At 38.9% G+C, this 16,496-nt stretch overlaps 1 protein-coding gene across 2 annotated transcripts in view; it reads left to right on the top strand.

Annotated features, from left to right (window-relative positions):
- Nucleotides 1-16,496, top strand: part of TTC21B (tetratricopeptide repeat domain 21B) — an 89,955-nt gene that overhangs the window by 47,645 nt on the left and 25,814 nt on the right. For both annotated transcript variants that reach the window (XM_065931682.1, XM_065931683.1), the window contains 3 exons: nt 34-115; nt 14,415-14,565; nt 14,725-14,886. In XM_065931682.1, coding sequence (XP_065787754.1) covers nt 34-115; nt 14,415-14,565; nt 14,725-14,886 — 395 coding nt within the window. The remainder of the gene's footprint in view (nt 1-33; nt 116-14,414; nt 14,566-14,724; nt 14,887-16,496) is intronic.

Genomic DNA, 16,496 nt, shown 5'->3' with positions numbered 1-16,496 from the left:
CTGTATTTTTACAACCAACTTTTACCTTTATAGATGATGGCAGATCTCATGTTCAGAAAACAGGACTATGAACAAGCCGTGTTTCATTTACAACAGCTTTTAGAACGAAAACCAGGTAACTATCCGCTGGTTTTATCTTCAAATGCAGTTAAGTCCCTTTCTCTTTTTGGCTGTTACACTTCTTGAAAAAACCACACCCTTGGTCAAATCCAAGACTTCTTATTCCACACCTGCCCTTGAGCAGCTCAGATGATTATAAGGAAAATGACTGGTCAAAAGTCATTGGTCTCATTTTAAGACCACCCACCCCAAATGTGCCCTCAGATGCTACCAGGCAATCCTGCTGTATCTCTGATGAATTCACTTACTCCATCTCCGTTTTACACTTCTTTCTCTTACTTCAAACCTCCGATAACCTTTCCCCCCTTCCTCATCCTCAGCCTTACCTCCTGGCTCACTGAGAGAACATGAATACCTGGAAGAGAAAGTCTCCCTCTTCCTGTCCCCAGGTCTGCCACCCCCCCTGCAGCACGGCTCCGGGTGGGCCCTGGATGCTCCCCTTGCTTCCTGAAGGGTTTGCCTTCTGGCGTCTGTGTCTCCTGCACCATCATTTTCTTTGCAGTTGACACATAAATAGGCTGTGCCTTCTCCCCACCTTGAAGGCATTAGTAAATACAAAAAAACCAGCTCCCACCTCTCCATTCACTCTCCCCTCCCGCCCCCTGCTCCATCTCTCCGTTTTCCTCAGGGATTTCTGTCTGTGCTGTCTTCATTGTCTCCTGCACTCCAGGGAGGCTGTCAGGGCGGCCAGGGACCTCCATGTTTCCGGATCCAGGTCTAGGTCTAGTTCTCTGCTTCCCGAAGTCTGACAGTGTATTTAGCACAGCTTATCCCCACTCCTTCATCAGAGCCTTTTTTCACTTCTGGGATGCTGGGCTTACCTGGTTTTTCTTCTCCCAGCTGACTGTACTATTTCACTCTCCTTTGTTAGATCTATCTACTCTTCATGATGTTTAATTTTTAGAATGTTTTAGACATCTGATCTCAAACTTTTGCCCCATCTTTAATACCTTCAGCACACTCTTATGACTGCATCCAGACCCGGTGTCCTTGCTGTCCGGGCTGCAGTCTTAACTCATCTACACCACTGCCTGTTTGCACTCCCACGCGGGTGCCTGGGAGGCTCTTCAGCTTAACCTGTCCAAAGTAGAACACCGGGTCTTTTCCTTCCCTCCAGACCTGCTCCTTCTTTTTCTTTCAGTAAAGGGCATTATCCATTATGCATTTGCTCTGGTCCCCAACCTTCTAGTTACCTTTGTCTCATGTTTTCCTCATACACCACATACAGCATGTGAGCAATATACAGCCACCAGCGTTGGATATATTTCCAGGTTAAATGGATCAATGAATGACTGCAAAATACCAAGTTGTTTAAAAATACAAAATTTTAAGTAAACTTTTATTGTCTATGTGATATTTTATGCTTTTAATCTTGCATTCTATGCTTTATTCCTAATAGGACTTTATAAACTTATCTACTAATCAGTTTTTTCAGAATTATTCTAAAACCTGCACAATACTTCATGTGTGTTACAGCTCCTTCTCAGTAGAACATCTTATACTTTAATATTGTGTTTGAGCTTAATATTGTGTTTGAGCTTACTTCAGAAATGTACTAATTTGACCTAATCTAGCTAGTAGAAAATTCTCTTTACAGATCTAATTATTGCACTCTTAACAGATTACAGACCTTTTCTCTCTCAAAATCTCCAGATCATCCTGAGTTTTCCCCCTCCCTCACACTAATTGGTTAGCAAGTCCCATTAGTTCTCTCTGCTTAACAGTGAACTATCACATCCTATCTTCTCCTAGCCCCCTGCTCTAATTAAGGGCTTTATTAACCTGGCGCCAGTGGTAAAGAATCCACTTGCCAAGCTGGAGACAAGTTCAGTCCCTGGGTTGGGAAGATCCCCTGGAGTAGGAAATGGCAACCCACTCCAATATTCTTGCCTGGGAAATCCCATGGACAGAGGCGCCTGGCAGGCTACAGTCCATGGGGTCTGAAAGAGTTGGACATGACTGAAGCGACTTCGCATGTACCTCTCACAGGGGCTAGTGCAGTTTCCCAGCTAATCTTCCAGTCTCTGGGCTCTTGCTCTTCCAGGCCATTACAGGACTATCATATTCATTCTAAAACTATTCTTCTGCTTTGAAAAAATCTAAAAGTCTAAAATAGAGCATTATTTTGATAGTAGTATATGCCAGGGGTATCCTTCCATCTGTATATCGTATCCCACTTCCTCTAATTCAGTACACTGCACTGTCCATTCGATTATCGGTCCTGTCTTTGCACATGCTGTCTGCCCTTTGAATAACAAGATCTCCCTCCTGCCCTTCAGGCTGCTCGAAGGTCTGTCCTATGTGAAACCTTTTCTTCCTCCCCCAGGCAATGTTAGGAGTTCTGTGCACTGAAATGCTATCACACTTCATTCCTCGTTACATCACACTGTGTGGGTTTTTTTTTGTTTTTTAGTAAGTCCTCACTATTCATCAATAATCATGAACATGAATAATCATGTTTCAGAATATAATACATTTCATCTTTTGACAGATTTCTTAAGTGTACAAATTTATCCTCTGTCAAATTTCATGGTTAACCAAAAGACAAGTTAATGCAATCTAACCTATCAGTGGTAATTATAACTTCAACTAATAATAAATGCATTTCAGTAATATTTTAAGGTGATAATTATTCAAAAAACTGGCTTCCTAAGGTTGACTTTAGATTATATCAGCAATATCATACATCACACACATTAGCAAAGTCATACCAAAAATTGGGGGCCACACATTTCATCCTAAATTTACTTCTTGTCTAATTCAATATAGCTTTTAGATTCTATGGCTTTTTTATAGGGTAGTCCTAGTTTTTATTACAATATTTGGCATTATATGTATTACTGTTGATGTTTGTAGTTTTAAGCTCTTTAATGCTTTTATTTTACTTGATTTCCATGGCACTCTCAAGGTCAATATTATAATCCTATTTTAAGAAAGTGAGTGATCCCAGACTCAGAGAATTTGAGTAATTTGCTTGAATTTGCATAGTCAAAGAAAAATAGAAAGGGAAGTTGCTCCGTCTTGTCCAATTCTTTGTCACCCCATGGACTGTAGCCTACCAGGCTCCTGCATTCATGGTCTTTTCCAAGCAAGAGTACTGGAGTGGGCTGCCATTTCCTTCTCCAGGGGATTTTCCTGACCCAGCAATCAAACCCAGGTCTGCCGCATTGCAGGCAGATGCTTTCCCGTCTAAGCCACCAGGGAAGCTGAGTTTCATAGTCTAAGGACAATACAAATATCTGAATCTTCTTTCCAAAACCATATTCATATCATATCCTCTTTTTAATGATGCCAGAGGTAGAGGCAATAAAATTTTGAAACCAAACATTATGGGTTAAGAAAGGCAAATGTGGATGGGTGGTGTGGTCAAGATGGCAGAGTATTAGGACATGAAGTTTACCTCCTCCCACAAATACATCAAAAATATATCTACATGTGGAATGACTGTCATAGAATATCTACTGAATGTTGGCAGAAGACCTCAGACCTCTGAAAGGACAAGAAAATCTCCACATAACCTGGTAGAACAAAAGAAAAGAAAAGCAAAAAAGTGAAGAAGGAATTAGGGATGGAACCTGCCTTCCTAGGAGGGAGCTGTGAAAGAGGAAAGGTTCTTGCACCCTGGGAAGTCCCCTGACGGGGAGATCAGCTGAAACAGAGGGGGTGCTTTGGAGCCTTGGAGAAGGCAGCAACTGGTTTTGCCCCAGCTGGAACGGAGAGAGACCTGCACAGCCAGTGCCAGCACTCTGCACTCACCACCCGGAAACACATGTCCACCAGCGTGGGTGGGGGCTTGGTAGAGAAGCTCAGGCTTCAGAGATCAGATCCAGGGAGTAAAGTGGGGTGGGCTATGCAGAAACCTCAAGTGCTAGAGTCTGCACCTGCACCTGAGGATGTAGGCTGAAGACGCCTGGTCTGCTTTAGAGGCTGGGCATCACTGTGTGGGTGGTGTGCAAGGGGAGGGATGGAACTCGCCATTACAGCCTTTTTTCCTTTGTGAGCGCTCAGATGTCAAGACACAGCCTGCACGAGCTCCAGGAGCAGTTGTAAGTCACCACTGCCCCTAGGGCTTCAGAGGTGGTCGTGAGCTACCAGCACTGCCCTGTTCCGTGCTTCGGACAGGTCTCCAGCCAGTGACTCCGTCCTCCTGGACTCCCTGTGCAGTCACGAGCTGCCTCTGCTCCCATTGCATGTCCTAGGGGCGTGTGTGAGCCACCACCACTGCTGAGAACCCCATGACTGGGCACCAGCAACTGCATCTGGATATCCTCTTCAAGGGGATGACTAGCCCACACTAAGGAAAGAGGCAACAAGCATCCATACAATAAACAACTCTCACACCAAAAATATTAATCCCACATGAGCTCCATAGAGGTGCTCCCATATATAAATAGGCCTCCAAGGCCACAGTGCATAACTGTTTCTCCTAAACTCAGAGTAAGAGAAATAGAAGTAAAATGAAGCAGAGGAACCACTCCCAGTTAAAAGACTAAAAGAACTCCCCTGAAAAAGCAGGCAATGAAACAGACCTCTTCAGTTAATAGACACCAATCTCAATAAGAAGATAATGAACATACTGAAGGAATTAAGAAAGGCTGTCAACAGAAATGCAGAGTACTGTAGACAGGAACTAGAAAATGTAAACAAACAAACAAAAAGAACCAAGGAAAATTAGAAAACTCATTTACCAAGACAAAAACTGAACTAAAGGCAATGAATAATGGAATAAATAATGCAAGTAACCTGGAAGATAGAATAATGAAAAACACCCAATCAGGACAGAAGGTCAATGAAAAAAAATGAAAGTAATATTTGAGACCTTTGGATAATTTACCATGCCAATCTATGCATAATAGGGATTCCAGAAGGGGAAGAAAGAGAAAAAGAGCTCAAAACCACATATGAAGAAATTATGGCTAAAAACTTCTCAAAACCTAAAGAAAGAAACAGACACCCAGGTCCTACAAGAAGTTCAGAGGTAGGGAATCATTCACAAACCAATATGATACCAAAACCAGCAGTTGTGAGGAGAGTACAAATGCAGGATATTGAAAATGCACTTGAAATTAAAAGACCAGCAACTTAAAAGCAATCTTGTTTACGTATAGACTGCTATATCAGAACCTCGTGGTAACTGCAAATTGAAAATCTCTAATAGATACAGAAAAAGAAATCCAAACACTGAAGTTAGTCATCAGATCACAAGAGAAAAAAGGGGAGGGAAGGAAAAATACCTGCAAAAACAAACTCAAAGCAATTAACAAAATGGCACCAAGAACATACATATTGATAATTACCTTAAATGTGAATGTAGTAAGTGCTCCAACCAGAATATATAGACTGGCTGAAAAATAAACTTAAAATGTATTGAAGACCTAAATGTAAGACCACCTGATACTATAAAACTCTTAGAGAAAAACATAAATTTTTGACATAAATTGCAGCAGTATCTTTTTGGATCCATCTCCTAGAATCATGGAAATGAAAACAAATAAAAATGGGTAAACTCTACATAAACTCTAAAGTTTTTTGCACAGCAAAGGAAACCATAACAAAAAGACAACCCACAGAATGGGAGAAAATATTTGCAAATGATGAGACTGACGAGATTAATCTCCAAGGTCTATAAACACCTCATGTAGCACAATTTTCAAAAAAATAAATCACCCAATCAAAAAATAGGCAGAAGACCTAGATTGACATTTCTACAAAAAAGACATACAGATGACCAAGAGATACATGAAAAGATGCTCGATACTGCTAATTATTAGAGAAATGCAAATCAAAGTTACAGTAAGATATCACCTCACACCACTCAGAATGGCCATCATCAAAAAGTCTACAAACAGTAAACTCTGGAGAGAATGTGGAGGAAAGAAAACCCTATTACCCTGTTGATGGCAGTGTGCATTGGTACAGCCACTATGGAGAACAGTATGGAGGTTTCTTAATAGAGCTACCATATATATGCAATAATCTCATTCCTGGGCATATATCCAGACAAAGTCCTGGTTTGAAAGGATACATGCACCCAAAGTTCATTGTAACACTGCTTACAATAGGGAAAACATGGAAACAACCTAAATCTTCATTGATAGATGAATGGATAAAGAAGATGTAATACATATGTACAATGGAATATTACTCAGCCATTAAAAAGAATGAAATAATGCAATTTGCAGTAACATGGATAGATCTGGAGACTTTCATACTGCATGAAGTAAGTCAGACAAAGACAAATATCATATATCACTTACGTGTTGAATGTAAAAAAATACAAATGAACTTGCTTACGAAACAGGAACAGACTCACAGAAATCAAACGTATGGTTATTGAAGGGGAAAAGTCAAGGAGAAGGGATAAGTTGGGCGTTTAGGATTGATATATACACACTACTATACTTAAAATAGATAACTGAGAAGGACCGACAGTGTAGTACAGGGAACTCTGCTCAGTATTCTCTAATAGCCCAATCAGGAAAAGAATTTGAAAAGGAATGAATACATGTGTATGTATAACTGAGTCACTTCACTGTATACCTAACTATACTCCAGTATAAAATAAACATTTTTAAAAAAATGGCTCTTTTCATGTACAAAAAAAGAATTTCTTAGATAAGCAGAAACTAAAAGAAACAGCATTACTAAATCCTAGAGGAAATATCAAAAGTTCTTCTCTGAATAGGAAAGAAGAAAAAATATATAGGAAAGAGAAAATCACAATTAGAAAGCGAATCATCCTAATAAGCCAGAACATGGCTTAAAAAAAAAAATAAAAAAAAAATTTCAGTGAAAGTAATGATAACCACAATGAACCATAAAAGATGTAAAAGAGGACATCAAAATTATAAAATGAGTCTGAGGAGAGTAAGAAAAAGTAGATTTTTTTTTTCATATCTTCAGATGTGTTTGAGCCTATATGATTACCAGTCTAAGGCAAGTAGATATAGGATGTGGTTAACATGCTTGAAAAACAGGATAACCACATATCAAAAACATAACAGTAGATTCACAAAAACCAGAAAGAAGAGAACATAAGTATAATGCAAAAGAAAATCATCAAGCCACAAAAGAAACAGAAAAAGGGATAAAGCAGAAATGTAAAATCAATGGGAAAGTTAGGTTAAAATGGCAGTAGTTAGTTATCTGTCAATAATTACCTTAAATGTCAATGGACTAAATGCTCCAATCAAGAGACAGAGTAGCAAATTGGATTAAGGAAGAAGGAAAAAAAACCCCAAAAGTCTACAATATGCTGCCTGCAAGAGACCCACTTTAGGTTAAAGGACACACAAAGATTGAAAGTGAAGGGATGGAAAACATATTTCCTGGAAATGAGAGGAAATCGGGGGTAGCATTGCTCATATCAGACAAATAGACTTTAAAAGGAGAAATTCACTGATTCAGTTATACATATGTTTACTCTCTTTTTTTTCAAATTCTTTTCCCATTTAGGTTATTAGAGAATATTGAACAGAGTTCCTATGTCATAAAGAAAGTTAGAGAAGAACAGTATATAATGACAAAAGAATCAATACAAGATTTTACACTTGTCTACATATATGCATAGGGGGTTGGAATGCAAAAGTACAAAGTCAAGAAATAACTGGACAACTGGCAAGTTTGGCCTTGGAGTACAAAATGGAGCAGGACAAAGGCTAACAGTTTTGTCAAGAGAACACACTGGTCATAGCAAATGCTGTTTTCCAACAAACCAAAAGATGCATGGACATCACCACATGGTCAATACTGAAATCAGATTGATTATGTTCTTTGTAGCCAAAGATGGAGAAGTTCTATACAGTCAGCAAAAATAAGACCTGGAGTTGACTGTGGCTCAGATCATCAGCTCCTTATTGTGAAATTTAGGTTCAAATTGAAGAAAGTAGGGAAAACCATTAGACCATTCAGGTATGACCTAAATCAAATTCTTTTATGGTTGCACAGTGGAAGTTACAAATAGATTCAAGGGAGTAGATCTGGTAGACAGAATACCTGAAGAACTATGGACAGAGGTTCATAACATTGACGAGGAGGCAGTGACCAAAACCATCCCAAAGAAAAAGAAATGCAACAAGGCAAAATGGTTGTCTGAGGAGGCTTCACAAATTGCTGAGGAAAGAAGAGAAGCAAAAGGCAAGGAAGAAAGAGAAAGATATATCCAACTGAATTCAGAGTTCCAGAGAATAGCAGGGAGAGATAAGAAGGCCTTCTTAAGTGAACATTGCAAAGAAATAGTGGAAAACAAAAGAATGGGAAAGACTAGAGATCTCTTCAAAAAAAATTGGAGATATCAAGGGAATATTTCATGCAAAGATGAGAATGAAAAAGGACAGAAGCAGTAAGGACCTGACAGAAATAGAAGAAATTAAGAAGAGATGGCAAGAATACCCAGAATATACAAGGAAGGATCTTAATGAACCAAATAACCATAATGGTATGGTCACTCACACACAGAGCCAGATATCCTAGAGTGTGAAGCCAAGTGGGCCTTAGGAAACATTACTATGACCAAAGCTAGTGGAGATGATGGAATGCCAGCTAAGCTGTTTCAAATCCCCAAAGATGATGCTGTTAAAGTGCTGCACTCAATGGGTCAGCAAATTTGGAAAATTCAGCAGTGGTCACAGGACTGGAAAATGTCAGTTTTCATTTCACTCCCACAGAAGGGTAATGTCAAAGAATGTTCTACCTACCATACAATTGCACTCATTTCACATACTAGCAAGATTTTGCTCAAAATCCTTCAGACTAGGCTTTAGCAGGATGTGAACAGAGAACTTCCAGATGTACAAAATGGATTTAGAAAAGGCAGAGGAACCAGAGATCAAATTGCCAACATTCATTGGATCATGGAGAAAGCAACATTTCCAGAAAAACATCTGACTCACTGACTATGCTGAAGCCTTTGACTGTGTGAATCACAACAAACTGTGGAAAATTCTTAAAGAGAGGGGAATACCAGGCCAATTTACCTGCCTCCTGAGAAACCTGTATGTGGGTCAAGAAGCAACAGAACTGGACATGGAACAACGAACTGGTTCAAAATTGGTGGAAAGTAGTATGCTGAGGCTGTACATTGTCACTCTGCTTACTTCTATGCACAGTACATATTGTGAAATGGTGGGCTAGATGAATCACAAGCTGGAGTCAAGAATGCTGGGAGAATATCAACAACCTCAGATATGCACATGGTGCTACCCTAATGGCAGAAAGTGAAGAGGAACTAAAGAGCTTCTTGATGAGAGTGAAAGAGGAGAGTGAAAAAAACATGGCTTAAAGCTCAGCATTCAAAAAACTAAGATCATGGCATCCAGTCCCATCACTTCATGACAAATAGAAACGGAAAAGATGTAAGCAGTGACAGATTTTCTTTTCTTGGATTCCAAAATCACTGCAGATAGGGACTGCAGCCATGAAATTAAAAGACACTTCCTTCTTGGAAGAAAAGCCATGACAAACCCAGACAGTGTATTAAAAGGAAAAGACATCACTTTGCCGACAAAGGGCCATGTAGTCAAAGCTATCATTTTGTCAGTAGACATGTACGAATGTGAGGGATGGACCATAAAGAAGGCTGAGCACCAAAGAATTGATGCTTTTGAACTGAGGTGCTGGAGAAGACTCTTGAGAGTCCCTTGGACGGCAAGGAGATCAAACCCGTCAACTGTAAAGGAAGTCAACCCTGAATATTCATTGGAAGGACAGATCCTGAAGCTCCAATCCTTTGGCCACTTGATGTGAAAAGTCCACTCATTGAAAAAGACCCTGAGGCTGGGAGAGATTGAAGGCAAAAGGAGAGGGGGTGGCAGAAGATGAGACGGTTAAATAGCATCACCGACTCAATGGACATGAGTTTGAGCAAACTGGGAGATCATGGAGGACAGAAGAGACTGGCATGCTGCAGTCCATGGGGTAACAAGAGAGTCACACACAACTTAGTGACAGAACAACAGCAACAGCAATATATATGCACTTAATATAGGAGCATCCAAATGTCTAAAACAATACTCACAGACATAAAAGGAGAAACCGACAAGAATACAATAAAAGGAGACTTTTACACCTCGTTTAAATCAATGGACAGATCTTCTAGATAGGAAATGAATAAGGCAACAGAGATCCCAAGTGATACAATAGTACAGTTAAGACTTAATTGATATGTTCAGGTCATTAAACCCCCCATCCCCCCCAAAAAAACACCAGAGTACACATTCTTTACATGCACCTGAAACATTCTCTAGGATTGACCACATACTAGGGTACAAATGGGCCTCAGCGAATTTTAGAAGTACAGAAATAATCCTGAGCATCTTTTCTGACCACAGTGGCATGAAACTAGAAATCAGCGACAGTAAAAGAAATGAGAAAAAATTATTCCATGGCAACTAAAGAACATGCTACTAAAAGAACTAATGAATAAACAATAAAACAAAGAGGAAATTAAAAAATGCCTTGAGGCAATTGACAGTGAAAACACAGCCATACAAAAATCTATGGGATGCCACAAAAGCAATTCTTAGAGAGAAGTTTATAGCAATGCAGGCCTTCCTCAAAGTAACAAGAAAAATCTTGAACAACCTAATTTGCCACTTAAAAGAATTAGAAAAAGAACTAATAAAACCTAAAGTCAGCAGAAGGAAGGAAATAATAAAGATCAAATAGGAAATAAATAAAATAGAGATTTAAAGCGATAGAAAATATCAATAAAACACAAGTGCTAGTTCTTTAAAGATGAAAACTTCCGCACAGCAAAGGAAACCATAAACGAAAAGATTCAAAGAATGGGAGAAAATATTTACAAATGATGCAGCTGACAAGGGCTTAGTTTCCAAACTATACAAACAGCTCATATAACTCAACAGCTACAAAAAACAACCCAATTTAAAAAGCACAGAAGATCTAATTTGACATTTCTCCAAAGAAATATAAAGGGACAATAGGCACATGAAAAGATACTCAACATAGCTAATTAGAGAACTGCAAATCAAACTGCAATGAAATGCCACCATACACCGGTCAGAATTGCTATTATTAAAAACTCTACAAGTAACAAATGCTAGAGAAGATATGGAGAAAAAGGGACCCTCCTATACTGTTGCTGGTGGTAATGTAAGTTGGTACAGCCACTATGGAAAACAGTAATGGAAGTTCCTAAGAAAACTAAAAATAGAAATACCATTTGATTCAGCAGTCCCACTCCTGTGTAGATATCCAGACAAAACTCTAATCTAAAAAAGAAACGTGCACCCTTATGTTCACAGTAGCACTGTTCACAACAGCCAAGACATGGAAACCTAAATATCCATCAACAGAGGAATGGATAAAGTAGTAGTACGTATATACAATGGAATGTTACTCAGCCACGAAAAGCAGAATGAAATAATGCCTTTTGCAGCAACATGGATTAGGGATTATCATAATAGGTGAAGTGAGTCAGAAAGAGGAAGACAAATAGCATATGATATCACTTACACGTGAAATCTAAAATATGACAAATGAACCTGTCTACAGAACAGACTCATGGACGTAGAGGAGAGCTGTTGTTGCCATGGGGAAGAGAGTTCAGGGAAGGATGTAGTGGGAGGTTGGGGTTAACAGATGTAAGCTATTACATATGGAACGGATAAACAACAAGGGTCTACTGCATAGCACAAAATTGTGTATTCAGTATCCTGTGATTAACCATAATGGAAAAGAATATTAATAAAAGTGTATATTTGTATAATTGAATCACTTTCTGTACAGCAGAAATTCACATACCATTGTAAATCAACTATATGTCAATAAAACTTTTTAAAAGACAAATGGTTATATTGTAACCTGGATTGTTTTGACATCATGTAAAAGAGTAGATGCAAAGCCCACAGAGGTTCCTGTTTTTTAATGATTTTTTTGTATTTGGTAAAACATACATAAAATTTGCCATGTTAGCCATTCTTCAGCGTTCAGTGGCATTAAGTACATTGACGTGTAACCATCACCATGATCCATCGTGAGAACTTTTTCATCATTTCAAACTGCAATTCTATACCCTAACTCCCCATTTCCTGCAGGCCCTGACAATCACCATCTACCTCTATGAATTTGATTCCTCTAGATACCTCTTATAAATGGAATCATACAGTACTTGTTCTTTTTTTGTTGGCTTATTTCACTTAATTCAATGTTTTCAAGGGTTATCTATGCTGTGTGTGGCACATCAGAATTTCCTTCCCTTTTAAGTTGAAATAATACGCCTTTACATATATATACCAAAAAAGGCAATGGCAATCCACTCCAGTGTTCTTGCCTGGAGAATCCCAGGGACGGGGGAGCCTGGTGGGCTGCCGTCTATGGGGTCGCACAGAGTCGGACACGACTGAAGCGACTTAGCAGCAGCAGCAGCAGCACATATATATACACCATGTTTTGTTTATCCGTGCACCCACTGATGGACATGTGGGTTGTTTCCACCTTTTGGCTGCTGTGAACACTGGTGTACAAATATTTCACTAGGTCCCCGCTTTCAGTTCTTGGGGGTATATACCCAGAAGTGGAAGAGCTGGATTATATGGCATGTTCTCTTTCCTTAGAAAATAGAATCAGGATAAAATGCTTTTAAAAGTTTTTATTTGTATGTGTGCACTTTAATTCTAGGAATTCAGTGACCTATGGGTATAGTCCATGGAATTCCCTAGGCTAGAATACTGGAGTGAGTAGCCTTTCCCTTCTCCAGGGGATCTTCCCAACCCAGGGATGGAACCCAGGTCTCCCACATTGCAGGCAGATTCTTTATCAGCTGGGCCACAAGGAAAGCCCAAGAATACTGGAGTGGGTAGCCTATCCCTTCTTCAGTAGATCTCCCTGACCCAGGAATCAAACCAGGATCTCTTGCATTGCAGGTGGATTCTTTACCAACTGAGCTATCAGGGAAGCCCCATCAAAGTGATCAGAATAGCTTATATAAATAAGGAATTTTATAAATCCTCTACCGTGCATCCTGTGCTAACAGATACTTATAAGATCCAATACCTAAAAAACATAACCATACAGAAATAAAGTATGAGCTATCAGTGTGATAGACAAGAGTGCAGTGACTAAAATGTTTTTGAAGACCATTTTATGACAATTGGGAAATGTTTACTATACAATGTTGAGTCAAAATCAGAATCCCAAATGTGACTCTAACTTTTATATATGTAAGCAACATATTTGTTTGTATTTAAATATTTATAAAGTGATTTCCACTCATAAACATAGGAAATGTACCAAAATGTGGTAATCTCTAGTTGGTGGGAATATGAGGGATTATTTTTCTCCTTTATACTTTTCTATAGTTTTCCAAATTTTCTGAAGTGTCCATGCATTATTTTTATAATCTTAAGAAAATAGGTATTAAAATGATTCCCCAAATTTAGTATTTTAGTGATTAGAAAGGACTGAATAGATTTAATTTCTGGCAGAACCTGCCAGAAGATTATACCCAAGACTAAATAACTAACTCTTTTTCCTTAGAAGTAGATAAACTAGGATTAAAATACTGGGATTAATATGTTAAGGTTATAATATGGCAAGTGGGTATCCAGTGTTTCAGGTACATATACACATTAAGGCACGTCTGGAGTAAAATTCCTAATTGCCCACCCTAAACGTTATCATCAAGATGTTCTCACCTGCTTCCTAGCTGCCTGCCTGTTAAGTCGCTTCGTTCGTGTCCGACTCTGTGCAATGCTATGGACTATAACCTACCAGGCTCCTCTGTCCATGGGATTCTCCAGGCAAGAATACTGAAGTGGGTTGCCATGCCCTTCTCCAGGGTATCTTCCTGACCCAGGGATCGAACCCACATCTCTTACTTCTCCTGCATTGGCAGGCAGGTTCTTTACCACTGGCACCACCTCGGAAGCAGAAGTCAGAAAGCAGATCCCAGAGACAGGCTTGTCCTGTGCAATCAAATTGATCCTCCTGAATTGTACTTCTAAGAGTTTAGATTGTGCAGAGGCTATTTCTTTCTAGAAGGTTTTGGTCCCAGGAATGACTGAAAAGTAAGTCACAACGAGTATGCATTTTATAGCTTTGCCTATAATGAACATTCTCTCACTGTGACCAGGCCAACCCCACCTTTATTGTTTGAGAATTCATCCAGTGTCCATACAGTCTCTTTAGGGACTTACAACCCCTAAGCACTCCTTTTGTTTATATTTAAATTGCAGTTCATTTGAAGCAAACTATACTTTAATAAAGTAAGATTTCAACCATCAAAACAAAAGCTGTAAAATATTGTCCATAACTGAAATGTTCTTTGTTTCTAGATAATTACATGACGTTATCTCGTTTAATTGATTTCTTAAGAAGATGTGGAAAACTTGAAGATGTTCCACGATTTTTCTTAATGGCTGAGAAACGTAACTCCAGAGCAAAACTGGAGCCTGGATTTCAGTACTGTAAAGGATTATATCTTTGGTAAATTTATTGGCAAATAAACTACATAATGTTTTTTTTCCATTGAATTACAAATTTCTGCATTTTAAAGTGATAGTTTTATTTACTAAATAAATTATAAATGATTTAAAGTTTGTAGTGATTGAAATAAGTAATTTTTCTTTTTTAACATCTAACAAGGTATACTGGAGAACCAAATGATGCCCTTCGACATTTTAATAAAGCTCGGAAAGACAGTGACTGGGGCCAAAATGCCCTTTATAATATGATAGAAATCTGTTTGAATCCAGATAATGAAACTGTTGGAGGTGAAGTATTTGAAAATCTTGATGCAGATCTGGGGTGAGTAGTAGATACAAGATACACTTAAAAAAAAAAAACAACACACTTGTTAGGGGCAAAATAAGCAAGGGTATTTTATAAAGGAGAGCTAAATTCCAGGATAGCACTAATGAAAGTTTAGTGAATAAATCAGCTGGAATAACTCTTCTCTGAAACAAGTATGAAATGCTTATAGAAGGTTTCCTAAATCAGAACAGATGTTATTAAAGACAGCCCCCCAATTACTCTGTAAAAAATGGGATGAATTGTAGAGTTTGATTACGTTGGAAAAAATTGTCCACAAAACAGTAACTTCCTAACATGATAGCTATCTGCCAAACCCTGTGCTCTATACTTTATTAACGCACTGTCTTATTAATATTTATTCCCTATTACAACATTGTGAAAAAGCTCAAAGTTAAACTGTCTAACGTGATGGAGTTAGAATACGGTGGAGGCAAGGTTTAGGTTGAGTCCTGCCTGGCCGCAGCGCACCTGCTGCTCGCCTTGTGGCGCACTGCTGGTCAGTGGTTATATTTCTGTCTGTGCGTTTGGTCTTGTCCTTTCCTCAGAATCGGGGAAAGCAGGGAGGGGAGCGTATAAGGATGGAAGGGAATAGAAGAGAACAGTTTTTGCCCCCAGGAACATGCAATTGACCTGGTAGGCAAGACAGTATCTGAAACCATTCAATCTCCAACAAAACAGAAATGGGTTAAATTGATGTTAAGTGTTGGAGGAATTCATAGAAATCATAGCAGTCGGGGGAAGCTGCATAGAGGAGTAGGAGAAAGTAGGACCCAGTTGTTGAGAATGTGTCAGTGACAACTTTGAAGGCTTGGATTGTAGAGGCCCATGGAAGGATTTACAGTAAGGGAGAGGCATTTTTACTTTTTGTTTGTTTTAGAAAGGTTAAAGTATCCTACTGTTGTTATGCAACTAAAGGCTGTCCACATGGAAATCTTCAGCCATGGGTTGAACACACCAAACTCAGAATATAGAACTCAAAAGGGAAGTCACAGCTGGAGATACAAATTTGGGGGACCAGTGCTGAGTGGGTAGTCGGGACCCCATGAATGACCTGTTTTCAAGTAGAATGCAGTAACGGACGTCTAAGAACTAAATTTGGGGTGTGCTAACACTCAAGGAGATTGGAGGAGGAAGAGAGATAAGCAAAGGACAGTCACTTTGGTGGAAAGAGAAGGAAAACTGTAATCTTACAAAAAGCAAAGAGGAGCTTGGGAGACAAGAAGGTTACCAACAGTGTAAAATGTTTAGAGAAGGTAAAAGCCTGAGAAGATCAGTGGCTTCAGGGATTATTAGGCTTTGAGAATTTAATTTCCTTTTGTTAATTGATTTACTAATATATTATATTCAGGTGTGGGTCAGTATATAAGAAAATTGCTGTTGCACAAATTGTTATTGCACTCAAAATTTACAACCTTTTGACAAATTACAGAATTTCTTTTCTTAAAAGTCTAATAGGCAACAGGGTGAGGAAAATTAAGTACACTTTATATGTCTGGCAAACTTAGATTCAAATCCTAGGTTTAATAGAGATATGTGACCTTTGGAAAATTATTAATACTTCCTCTGTTGGAACCTTGGCTTTCTCATGTATAAAATGGATTCAA

This window comes from Muntiacus reevesi, chromosome 3, assembly GCF_963930625.1.
Source record: "Muntiacus reevesi chromosome 3, mMunRee1.1, whole genome shotgun sequence".
Taxonomy (NCBI): Eukaryota; Metazoa; Chordata; class Mammalia; order Artiodactyla; family Cervidae; genus Muntiacus; species Muntiacus reevesi.
This window is presented reverse-complemented; position numbering and strand designations above follow the sequence as displayed.